Source organism: Parus major, chromosome 14 (assembly GCF_001522545.3).
Source record: "Parus major isolate Abel chromosome 14, Parus_major1.1, whole genome shotgun sequence".
NCBI classification, from domain to species: domain Eukaryota; kingdom Metazoa; phylum Chordata; class Aves; order Passeriformes; family Paridae; genus Parus; species Parus major.
In genome coordinates this window covers 8,666,562-8,678,069 of record NC_031783.1, presented here as the reverse complement: position 1 = coordinate 8,678,069, position 11,508 = coordinate 8,666,562, and the positions used below count along the sequence as shown (strand labels likewise).

The 11,508-nt window shown below is 42.3% G+C and overlaps 2 protein-coding genes and 1 long non-coding RNA gene across 3 annotated transcripts; 2 read left to right on the top strand and 1 right to left on the bottom strand.

Moving 5' to 3' along the window:
- Positions 1-37: 37 nt before the first annotated feature.
- On the top strand, positions 38-3,441 carry ERI2 (ERI1 exoribonuclease family member 2). Its single transcript, XM_015642660.2, has 7 exons — positions 38-122; positions 454-581; positions 733-886; positions 1,402-1,502; positions 2,248-2,329; positions 3,141-3,159; positions 3,309-3,441. Exons 2-7 carry the CDS (start codon positions 513-515, stop codon positions 3,343-3,345), a joined length of 462 nt encoding a protein of 153 aa, XP_015498146.1. The 5' UTR covers positions 38-122; positions 454-512; the 3' UTR covers positions 3,346-3,441.
- Positions 3,442-4,370: 929 nt separating this feature from the next.
- LOC107211118 lies at positions 4,371-6,023 on the bottom strand. The gene is made up of 3 exons (XR_001524088.1): positions 5,350-6,023; positions 5,164-5,238; positions 4,371-4,458 (listed from the first exon to the last, which is right to left on the bottom strand). It is a non-coding gene; the product is annotated as an uncharacterized LOC107211118 (long non-coding RNA).
- Positions 6,024-6,122: 99 nt separating this feature from the next.
- On the top strand, positions 6,123-9,753 carry THUMPD1 (THUMP domain containing 1). Its single transcript, XM_015642904.1, has 4 exons — positions 6,123-6,338; positions 6,660-6,840; positions 7,182-7,430; positions 8,028-9,753. The coding sequence occupies exons 1-4, from the start codon at positions 6,123-6,125 to the stop codon at positions 8,354-8,356; spliced, it is 975 nt and encodes a 324-aa protein (XP_015498390.1). The 3' UTR covers positions 8,357-9,753.
- Positions 9,754-11,508: the final 1,755 nt, after the last annotated feature.

Here is an 11,508-nt window from a genome sequence, read left to right as displayed (position 1 = left end):
GGCGCGGAGCAGCGCGCGGAGCGGGGCGCGGGCGGCCGCGGGGCAGCGCTTCCCTTTCCTCATCGTCCTGGACTTCGAGGCCACGTGCTGGGAGGACCGCGGGCGGCGCGGGCCCGAGATCAGTGAGTGCACCGGGCTGGCTTTGAACCATGTGTCGTCATTACGTGTCATATATATACATATATATCACAGAATATTCTGAACTGGAAGAGACCGACAAGGACTGAGTCCAGCTCTTAAGCAAATCACAGGAATTAAACCCACCTTGACCTTGCCAGCATCATGCTTGAAATCTAAACTATATGTTTTTATGTAGAATAGAATAATGGAATATGCTGAGTTGGCAGGGACCCATTTTAAAATGGTGCTATTCCTGAGAACAGTTTTAACCTTCCTGGCTTTGTATTTTGTTTCTGTTTTGTTTGGTTTCTTCTTCTTCTGTGTTTGTTGTAGTTGAATTTCCAGCAGTCCTGTTAAACACCTCAACAGGAGCTATTGAATCTGAATTCCACATGTATGTCCAGCCCCAAGAGCATCCTATTCTCTCTGAATTCTGTACAGAACTAACTGGCATAACACAGGTATAATAGTGACTTAACATTGTTTTAAAATTGTACAATTGCTGTTTACTGTTTTATTTAAAGAGGCCTTTAAAGGGCTAAAAAGAAACAAGCCTCAAATGAATTTCAGTGCATTCTAACACATACATGCTTCTTGTTCTGTTCCTTGAAGAAACAAGCTGACGAAGGGGTGCCTCTCAACATTTGCTTATCTCAGTTTTTGAAATGGATTCAAATGATACAAAAGGAGAAGAAAATTATGTTCAGTACAGATAGTCAGAGTAATTCTTCAGATGCAAAAGCGTGTGCCTTTGTTACTTGGACAGGTAAGTAACATTTTCATTTGCTCTTTCTGCAGAGTAATAACATTAGGTGGCGCCAGTGAGATTGTCTTTGCTTCTAGGCAGCCAAAATCCTGTTATTAGATATTATAAATATGGAATATTGGGATAGGACTGAAAATATGAAACCCATGGAATCCTGACATGTTCACTGCATTTTTGACTCCAGGGTCTGACACTTATAATTTTTGGCTTTAGCGAACTGTATGACTATTCTTAATGTGTCTAAATGTATTAATGATGTCTTTGAGATCTTTAACTGCATGAAGTTACTCACTAAAACAGAGATTTGCTTCTTCTGGTGTCCCATTGCAGCAACTCTAGGGTTTCCCATGGACAATCACTTCACAGCCTGTGCCTGCTATCCAGCAGCACAGGATGCTGACACTGTGTTCATGTTGTGTCCCTTTATGTAGACTTTTAGGCCACATAAAGGGACACATATGTGGATTTTAGGCCAGTTCTGTAGTAGTGGATTGACTGTGGTTTTCTCTGCACAGACTGGGACCTGGGCGTGTGTTTGCACTACGAGTGTAAAAGGAAGCAGCTGCGCAAACCTGACATTCTGAATTCCTGGATTGATCTCAAAGCAACGTATAGGGTGAGAAGACTGACAGACTGAAACACTTCTACCCACCCTCACCTCAAAGGCTGACTGTAACTGAGCTTACAAGGCAGGGTTGTATGTCCCACTGACCACAGTAACCTGGCTTTTTTTGTGTTTTGAGCTGCTCTTCCTTTCCTGACATATTCTGCTCTCTTTGCTTCCTATCTTTTTTTGTCTTGTGTGCCTTATATTGGTGTGAAGGAAGTCCTCGTTAAAGTCTACTTAGAGGTACCTTACAGGTAGGCAGCAGAATTAGGTCTCTAAAGATAAACACCAGGAATATTCCCCCTTTCTAGTGATCAAATCAGATACTCATATCAGGAGCAAGTAGTAGTACTCACTTTTTTCACTTACAAAAATATCCCTACCTATGCCAAATATTTACATGCCTATGCCTTTGATTGCATCTTAAGGTATTATTTATAGTTGTATTCTTCAATGCTAGTCTGTTAAGACTTTCATCAGTGTAAGCCATAGAGTGCAGACAAATGACTTTCAGAGCTCAGACAGAATGGATTTGCTTAAGACTGAGAGAAGGGATTCATGGTTCTTTCCATTCTGATTTCTAACAGGGTAAGTCACTTATGGTCTTATCCTCACTGTAAAATGCAGATACCCAACTTGCTTAATTGCCTTGTGAGATTTATTATTCATAAGGGGATATTCCCAAAATAGCTTTGCTTCACTAGGGAAAGATTTTGAAATGCTTCATGTTAAGCACCTGCATTTCTTTCCTTAGGCCTTCTATAACAGAAAGCCTAAAGGGCTAAATGGAGCTTTGCAGGATTTGGGGATAGCTTTTGAAGGACGGGAACATTCTGGTAAGCATGATGATCCTCATTTTAATATATATATATAAATATATGTATCTTATAAAGCTAAACATTACTATTTAGCTTTAGTTAGCTAACTTAACCTAAAGCAGCTAGTTAATAGTCATTACTCTGAGTAGTAATTACTGTTTCAGGTTATGCCATGTTCTGTTCAACAGACCAGATCATCAAAACAAGAAAGGCAAAGTGTTCTGAGATCAGTTTGTTATTTCTAACCTCATAATTAATTTCTGAAATCTCTGCTACTGAGTGCATGTTCACAAGATCAATTTATGAATTGCTAAAATGCGAAAGAAAAGAGGTGAAGATAAAGAAACTTGATTTTACCTGATAGCTCTGGGTATCATGTTAATGTGAGACAATTCCAGCACAATATGGTGGTTAGTTTGTTTTTTTTTTTTTACTTGATTAATGAAAAGAGCAGGGATATTTAAAATTGTGAACAGATATTCAGGTCTATGGATAATCCTTCAAATGTTTCAGCACAGAGAATTATTTGGAATTTTCTACTTCCACTTCCTTTTTTTGAACTGGATGACTAAGTGTCACAGTTCTGTGACTCCTTGTCATTCATGTAAGGCTTATCTAGATTACATTTTTCCTGTAATAAGAACTATCCCCAGTAGCAGTTAAAAAAAAAAGACATTAATATGACCATACTTTGGAAGGGTTGGATGATTCCCGGAATACTGCTCGTCTTGCTTGGAGGCTGATTTGTGATGGATGTGTGCTGAAAATTACTAAATCTTTGGATAAGGTTAGTCACTACTTTGTATCTTCCTGTCTACTTGCTTTGTAGCCTGCAATACAGAAGAAAGGTGAGCTATTCAAATAATAAACCCAGCATCTTGACTATGATTTGGAAAGAACATCCTTAGGCTGATACGCTTATTAATTTTGTACATTTATTCCCAAAATGTCTGGGTATTCACTTTCCAGAATCTGCTTTTGTTTATGGACTCCCTAGGCACACCAGAAGAGTAATTCAATTTCCAGAACACTGACTGTAAACATCACTGACAAGACTCCACTGGGAAGTAAGAGCAGACCTGAAACATCTAGAGATGGAACTTGTGAAACAAAATCTGTGGCTGAGAACAAACACAACAATATTGCTGGAAACAGGATAAATTCTAATGCACAGACTGGGCAACAGCAGATCACTTGCACTGATCCCTCTGCAGATGTCCATGTTGTACCCTGCAGCAGCTCAAGGACTGAGTTCCATGCTCAATCCCAAAGCTCTTCAGCAGCTTCTTCTGACAGATTTCCTGTTCCTCTGGCTCTGGCACAGCCATGTCCCAGTCCTGCATCAACAGGCATCCAGCAGGGATTGAGCATTGGGCAGCCTCTGAGAACAGCCAGGCCTAGCCTCCCTGTACAGGGATCAGGGCTGGTGCTTGTCTCCACCACCATCCCCTCAGTTACTCTCTCCAGTGGGGACATCAGCACCAGTTCTGAGTGCTTGTCTCTGCTGACAGACTGGGAAGATATTGCTTTGATACCACAATCTCAATATGAACAAAATTCAGACTCTGTTCAGCTCAAAGATGACTCAAGTACAGATAATCTAACAGTGCTTGAAGAAGAAACTATTTTAAAACAATTGGCTGTGACAAGTTCAGATAATCAGAGTTTGGAGGAAAGTGTAGCACCCATGGAACCTCTGAGGTCTGTTTACAAAAGTCCTGATACGACAATCTATGATATAGGGACAGTACAAAGGCAGACTTCACAATGTTCAGCTTTTAAGTTACCATCTGCAAAAGGAAATGCTATTTCAGCACAATCAGCATTAATTAGAAATTACTCTATTCCTTTACAGGCTCCTAAAAGAAAGCCAACTAGTCCAAAAACATGCCCACCAGCAAAAAACCAGTCTTTTCGTATATATCAAGAGAAAACTTCCTCTTTTGCTCACTCCTTACCTTTGAGAAGTTCAAATTTGCCCAAAGTATCTCCTGCTGTTTTGAACTCTACAGTCAATTTGAATGAGTCTGTACGAGCTGTGAGAAATGGAAAATCAACTCCCCCTCTGTGTAACTGCGGCCGAAGAGCCAAAAAACTCTCTGTGTCAAATGCTGGCCCAAATCACGGCAGAGCATTTTTTTGTTGTCCTGTTGGCAAGCAAGGAGGTAATAAGAAAAGTTGTGGATACTTCAAGTGGGAATATGCACTTCTGAAAGAGAAATCTAACAGTCTCACCTTTAACGCTTTGGCCTCTCTTGGAACTGTTTCTAGTAATACAGAAAATTCCTCCTACAAAAAGTGTCTTAGACCCTCTATGAGAACTTGAAAAAAGATAACATTTTTTATCTGAATCCTAAACTCTAATGCTTAATGTAATCAGGACAGTCAAATTATGTCAGATACATATTCTCAGAGTGGGACAAAAAGGACTGTTCTTGGTTAACATTGATAGAAAGGAAAGTTGCTCAAACACACAAAAATATCATCAGATCATAAAGTAACTCCTTAATGAAGTGTGAGAGAACAGATAAAACTATTAAGTGCTAAAATTAGAGTATGAGCAGCAGCTGCTACAATTCTTAAATTTCTGTTCTGTCATATATTTTAAATACTTTACTAGTCCAGTCCTTAAAGATTTCAATGACACAGATTTTATTTGCATTTTTTCTCTAAATGTAATGCCTGCAACTTTTAATTTTTGAAACATTTAAAAATCTCTTTAGATGATGTCATCCATCAAAAATGATTCTTGAAGCAATAGTATTCTATTAAACTCTTACAGAGTTTTTTATCCTTTAAGTAACAATAAAGATATGATACTGATATTTCATTAAATACTTTATTTAACATACATTACTGTTGTGCTCTTGCCTCCCCGAGTTTCCCATTTCATTTGTATCAGTGTCTGCTTTAGCTTGTAGTGTAGCCTGGGACAGACAGATGATGGGAATCAGGTAAGAATGTATTCAAACCTAAACTAAGAAGGATATAGTGTAATGTCTTACTTTACACTACTGTGTAAATCTGCAATGTCTTACCTTGTAAAAGATCCTGCAAAAGGGCAGCAAGTACTTGAATTTTTTACTTCTAGTGCAGTTTGCTTCCAATGGTGGTTTTCTTACATTGAATTTGGAGCAGCTGCCTTGGTCAGTTTTTTCCGCAGATCAGAACCTGTTGCAATTCTTACCCCAAGAAGCTTAAAAGTTACAGCAGAGAGAGGCGACTCTTACGGACCGGGATGCACACAGACACTTTCCTTTAGGAACTAAACTATAGGGCACGACTCATCTGTCAGCACATGTTCGCTAACCGTGACACCTTCGGGAGTCGGGCAGGCAGTGAAGCAGGGGAGCCTCTCTCTCCGTGGAGCGCACGGGTGGGTGTCGGACGCAGAGCTGGACCGAGGGTCGCTCGCTCCCCTCTAGCGAGCGTCCGCCTGCTCCTCTGCCCCCAGTTCCGGAGTTACAACACAGACTTCAACTCTGGAGCTCGAGGGAAGCGAAAGCATTAAGAGCTACGAGTCTGGCTGCGCCCGCCACCAGAGTGCTGGCCAGCCCGGCTCCGCGACCCGCGCTCCGGAGGCTCGGTCTCAGCGATTCGGTCCCGGCGGCTCGCTCCCCGTGGGTCGGTCCCGGCGGCTCGCTCCCCGTGGGTCGGTCCCGGCGGCTCGCTCCCCGTGGGTCGGTCCCGGCGGCTCGCTCCCCGCTGCCGCGGCCGCCGCTCCAGGTGCGGCGCTGTGCCGGGCGGGCGCGGGGCGGGCGCGGCGCTGACGCCATCGCGGCGGTGCTGGCGGAGCTGCCAGAGCTGCCCGATGGCCGCGGCCGAGCCGGCGGCGCGGAAGCGGCGGCCCAAGGGGCACTTCGTGGCGGGGGCCGGCCGGGCCAAGCGGCCCCGCGGCGCCGGGCGGCAGCTGGAGGCCGGCATGCGCGGCATCCTCATCACCTGCAACATGAACGAGCGCAAGTGCGTGGGGGAGGCCTACAGCCTGCTGGGCGAGTACGGGGACCTGCTCTACGGGCCCGAGCAGGTGCGTGCGGCGGGGCCGGCGGGCGCTCGGGGCGGGCTGGCGGGGGAGCGGCACCCCGAGGCCTCGGCTCCAGCCCTGTGTGTGGAACAAACGGCGTGTGTGGAACAAACCGCGCGTGTGTGGAAAAAACCGCGCGTGTGTGGAACAAACCACGTGTGCGCCACGGCCCTGAATGTCCCAGGTTCTGCGGGCGAGCCCCTTGGCAGCCCCGCTGCCGGCCGGACCCAAGGCCCGGTCCGTGCCCCGTGTCCCGGGCCCTGCGCGGGCTGTCAGCTGGGCGCTGCTGCTCCGTGCTCACCAACAAATGGTGTTTGTGTGAAGTTTTCAGATCACGAGGAGAGGCTGTCTGGAAGCGACAGGGAGGAGGATGAGGATGATGTAGAGGCAGCTCTGAAGAAGGAGGTTGGCCAGATCCGTGCCTCGACGGAGCAGAAGCTGCGGCGGTTCCAGTCGGTGGAGAGTGGTGCCAACAACGTGGTCTTCATCAGAACCCAGGGCATAGGTGGGACTTCAGCTGATACTGAGTATTGCAAACTGCCCTCAGCACTGTTAGTAAAATGCCACAGAGTGTGGCTTCCAAGTAACACCCATATATTAAACAAATACCCTTTCCTTTGGCTGTGCCACTAAATTTTGTTGTTAGTGAAGAAGCTAAAAGTAGAGGAAACTGCTTTGACAAAACAATCTTTGATTCTCTAGTTTTGGTATAGTAAAACAACACTTTACATAAAAGGATTTGAGGCTGACAGCAGTGCAGCAAAGTTCTCAGCTTATTATTTAGAAGGGGAAGAGGGGAGATAATGCCTTCAATTTGTTGCTCATACCCAACTGTTTTTCTTGTAGAACCCGAGAACCTGGTACACCATATACTAAAGGATATGCACACCACTAAAAAGAAGAAAACGAGAGTCATTCTGCGCATGCTGCCCATTTCTGGAACTTGCAAGGCTTTTATGGAAGATATGAAAAAATACACAGAAACGTTTTTTGAGCCTTGGTTTAAAGCCCCTAACAAGGGTACTTTTCAAATAGTTTACAAAGCTCGTAATAACAGCCATATGAGTAGGGAAGAAGTAATTAAGGAACTGGCAGGTATGTATGGATTTCACACGAAACAAAACAAGTTTACATGCACAAGTATTTTGCATGCACAGCATGGGTCAGACTATTAAAAGAAGTTATAATGGACATACACATTTGTTGCTTAAAACCTGTATGTTAAATTCTAAAAGCTTTTGTGAGACTTAAAAAAAGCTTGACATCAGTTTTCCTTGTTGGTGTTGATGTCTTGAGAGACTATAAGCAGAAGAGAGAGCAGTGTTGAATCCCATTTGCAGCATCAGTTGTACATGCTTTGAAATGACTGCTGTTAGGGTTTCTTTCTGGAGGCTGTATAGAAATGGTACCGTTATTATGTTTGTTCAATATGTGGCTCATAAAATAGCTCCATCTTACTGGAGTATTTTATTGAATGGATAAAAATTAAGAGAGAGGAGGCAAGATTCCCCTCAGTTATAGCCAATTATTTTTGTAATTGCTTAAAATAGCAGAACAGAGCAGGAGTCACAGTATGTACCACCAGTAGAACTGAAGTAACAGAAAAATTATCTCACTGCAATTATGAGAAACAAGACATACTTATGCTCTTCAACAGTTTTCCCAGCTTTTAAATTGCATCTTCTTTTACAGGAATTGTGGGTAGCCTCAATCCAGAAAACAAGGTTGATCTTAATAATCCACAATACACAGTTGTGGTGGAAATAATAAAAACCGTCTGTTGCTTAAGTGTGGTGAGGGACTATGTTCTGTTCAGAAAATACAATCTACAGGAGGTGGTGAAGAGCAACAAAGAAGATGCACAACAAAACCCATCAAGTGTGACAGAAGAACAGAATTCAGAGGTAGTTAAAGCAGAAACTGAGGAGAAGGTGAAGAGCTCTAAAGAAGTAAAAGAAGAGAACAAGAATCAAAGTGAAATAGAATCTGAGCCCAAGGGGAATGATGCTCTGACAGTGTAGAAAATGTTATATAAGGGAAAGGTAAACATAATCCAAACATATAAAACAAGTTGCCCTAGAGTTCTGAAAGGGTGTTGGAATGAGGAAGAGGGGGTTTTGTTTTGAAGTCCTGGTTTTAAAATCCACATGTATAAGAACTTTAATGCTTGTTGCAGGTGGAACTGACATTTCAGCAGATGTAAGGGTGCTCAAGAGTGCATTACCTCTCTGGTGAAGCTTGCTCTCCTCCTGCAGCTTTGTTCTGCATTTCCTGTCCCTGGCACACAAAGCAGGGGTCTGTGCATGTATATGTAGATGTGGCCACCCTGACATGTATGAACTCTCCTTTGTTATATCTGGAGGCTACAGAAGCCAAAAGGCAGCACAGAAACAGCTCTGAGCAATTATTGTCAGGAGTGAGCAATCTGGAAAAGAGTTGGTTGCAGAGGGTTTTGGGAAGGAAATGAGCTGACAGCTGCAGAAACTTAGTAACATTTTTCTGTGTGAACAACAGAATGAGGTAAATCTGATAGTCTGATGGAGAGTTTTATACATATATTTATATATACACAAGGATATGCTGTCTTGACGTGAATTGGAAGAACTGTTATGATATATATAAATACTTGAATATTATGAGATGATTTAGAATAAAAGATTGGACTGTTTTAGAACAGTAGAAGCACAGTGCAGGCATTGCAGATGGTTTTATCAAAAGCTACATGTCTGTTTACATTAGCTGTGTATGCAGCACTTACTGGTTTATAGTAAATGCTGTAGTCACTGAATGGAATCCTTTTGAGTAATTTCCTGCAAACAGCCTTTTGCTGCTCTTTCCAAAGACTCAATCCTTGGGGGATTTTATAGAGTGTTCCTGGAGTTATTTTTTTTCTCAAATCTCGAAGTTTGAATTAAAATACTGCTTGGAAACTTCTTATTAAGAAGCTCTCCATTATACTATACTAGATAAGGGGAATAAATTTTAATTTTTTGGTACAGTTTTAGTTTTATGGTATTAATTTTGTTTCAGAATGAAAGTAATGCTAGTGAGTGTTTCTGTTGTCTTTGTGTTACAGTGGATTGTCCCTGTGACTCCTAAAAACCAACCAAAACCAGTGCAGCTATAACTTGCTTTCCAACAGGGTTTTGAGTATGCTTCCTGTAGAATTTTGTAGCTTTAGTATTTAATTTCTAGGATAAAAGCCTGTGTGTTGCTAATGGGAAAAAACTTACCTTGAAGAACACAATTTGTTACTGGTCTTGATTTAATGAAAAGGACATGTTCAAATCTCTGTCATCATTTATATTTTCCTCTTCTTTCAAAATTGTTTTAGAAGTTGGAAAATGAAAATTACTTTTTTTTCCCTAGTCCTGTCTCCCTTGCAACCCATTTATTAAAACTCTGCTTTCTTACCTCCCGTGGTGTTTTCTTTAAATTATTGAAGATTTTTGTGTGTGGATTAAAACCATCAATGTCTGAGTCACACAAAGGAAAGAGCCATCTGATACCAGTCACAGGGGCTGACTGTGAATGTTTATTGGTGGCTGATGTTTGTGATCGTGATTCATGACAGCCTGCTTATTTTCTAAGGACAAAGACTCAGGGGAGTTAGTGGGATTTTTTTTTGGTTTTCTTTCCTCCTCTCACTGACCTGTCTGCCTACAGGGCTTACCATTTACTTCTCATTTTTCATGATTTGCACTTAGTGAACATTCATTGTTTAGACATTAATTCCCTGGTTTTTCTGCTGTGCCATCACTTTTGGGTTCAGTGGTTTCATCATGGTTGGATGGTGCTTCAGTGTTTTGAATTCAAACCTTTATGGACAAACTATAAGACATTATTATGATCTTACTTACATGAAAAGCCAAATAATTGCTGTCACTGTCAGTGCTGAGGAAAGATGTTACAGTGCCCAAGCATCAGCTGAAGAGGTGATACACTGACGGTGGAATGTGGTGTCTTTAATTTGTCCTAATGCTGACTTGAAACTCAAGGGTCATCACTTGGTATGAAACCAAGGCCCTGACATTCACTCTTCCCCTTGTGCTAGATTAAAACTCAGATTGGCTTGAGAAACTTGAAAATAATTTCTCTTAAGAACAAGCCAGTTTCACCTTTTTTTTTCCCAGTACTGACTTGCCTTTCTTGAGGGTCACAGCTGTGTAATTAAAATATGAGTTTACACGTAATTCAGTTCATTTATTGTTTCAGTAGTGAAATTCAGTAGGGGAGAGCTTTAAGTAACTCCTACTGATTGAAAGCAGCTGGTAATATCCTGTGCCCAAAAGAATCATGCTGCAAAATCCTTCCTGTGTTATATTCCTATTCAAAGAGCAATCACCTTGTGGTTATGCCATCTTAAAACAGCTAAGCCTGTAAATCTAAGAAGCTTAGTTTTGTGGCCTGCCCAGGAAACAACATGAAATATGAGTAACTGTTCATTGTGGGCATGGTGTTCTTATGTTTAAGATTGCTCTTGGATCAAACTGTGGCATGGCATGTACAAAAACGGATGAAAAACGCTCTGCCAGGACTGATGTTTGTTGGCTTGGCATGCAAACACTGCCCATTCCTGCAAGGTTTATGTGTGGGCAGTCTGCCTCCCCAGCCCAGCTGTGTCCTGGTGCTGGCTGGTGGCTCCAGCTGCCCAGGAGCTCCCACTCCAGAGCCCCAGAGCCTCCTGGCCAGCTCAGCACTCAGCTGAGGCAGCCAAGGACACAGGCAGCAGGGAAGTTGGGGCAGTTGTCCTGCCAGGTAGGCAGACTGCCAGTGATTGTATAGAGGATTCCTAAAGACATTAAGTTCATCTTATAATACCCTCTTAGCCTTTGATAGTGAAAAGCTATTCACACTAGCCTTATTATCATAAAGTTTAGGAATATGGAATAATTTATCTTTTAGAAAGTAAATAGGCCACAGCTGTCAATAAAAGTAATTCCTGCCCACTTTTCTGTGTTGTTTTATGTTCATATATAACAAATCTAGACATCATAAAGCTACTTATTTTATAATTAGCAGTTTGGCTATTCCTTGGTATTGCTTGTCTATATAAAAAAGAGACTAAATTGTCTCTTCTCCTACCCCCTTAGCGGTATCTCATTCATTAATGAGATACAAGTGTACAAGACTGTTCAAACATGAGGAAATTTCCACTGGAGATAAATCTAAC

Coding starts and splice junctions, on each gene's coding strand:
- THUMPD1 (XM_015642904.1), top strand. CDS start 6,123: ATGGCCGCGGCCGAGCCGGCGGCGCGGAAGCGGCGGCCCAAGGGGCAC. Junction 6,339..6,659: donor TGCTCTACGGGCCCGAGCAG/GTGCGTGCGGCG, acceptor GTTTGTGTGAAG/TTTTCAGATCACGAGGAGAG. Junction 7,431..8,027: donor AGTAATTAAGGAACTGGCAG/GTATGTATGGAT, acceptor CTTCTTTTACAG/GAATTGTGGGTAGCCTCAAT.
- ERI2 (XM_015642660.2), top strand. CDS start 513: ATGTATGTCCAGCCCCAAGAGCATCCTATTCTCTCTGAATTCTGTACA. Junction 887..1,401: donor TGCCTTTGTTACTTGGACAG/GTAAGTAACATT, acceptor TTCTCTGCACAG/ACTGGGACCTGGGCGTGTGT. Junction 1,503..2,247: donor ATCTCAAAGCAACGTATAGG/GTGAGAAGACTG, acceptor TTCTTTCCTTAG/GCCTTCTATAACAGAAAGCC.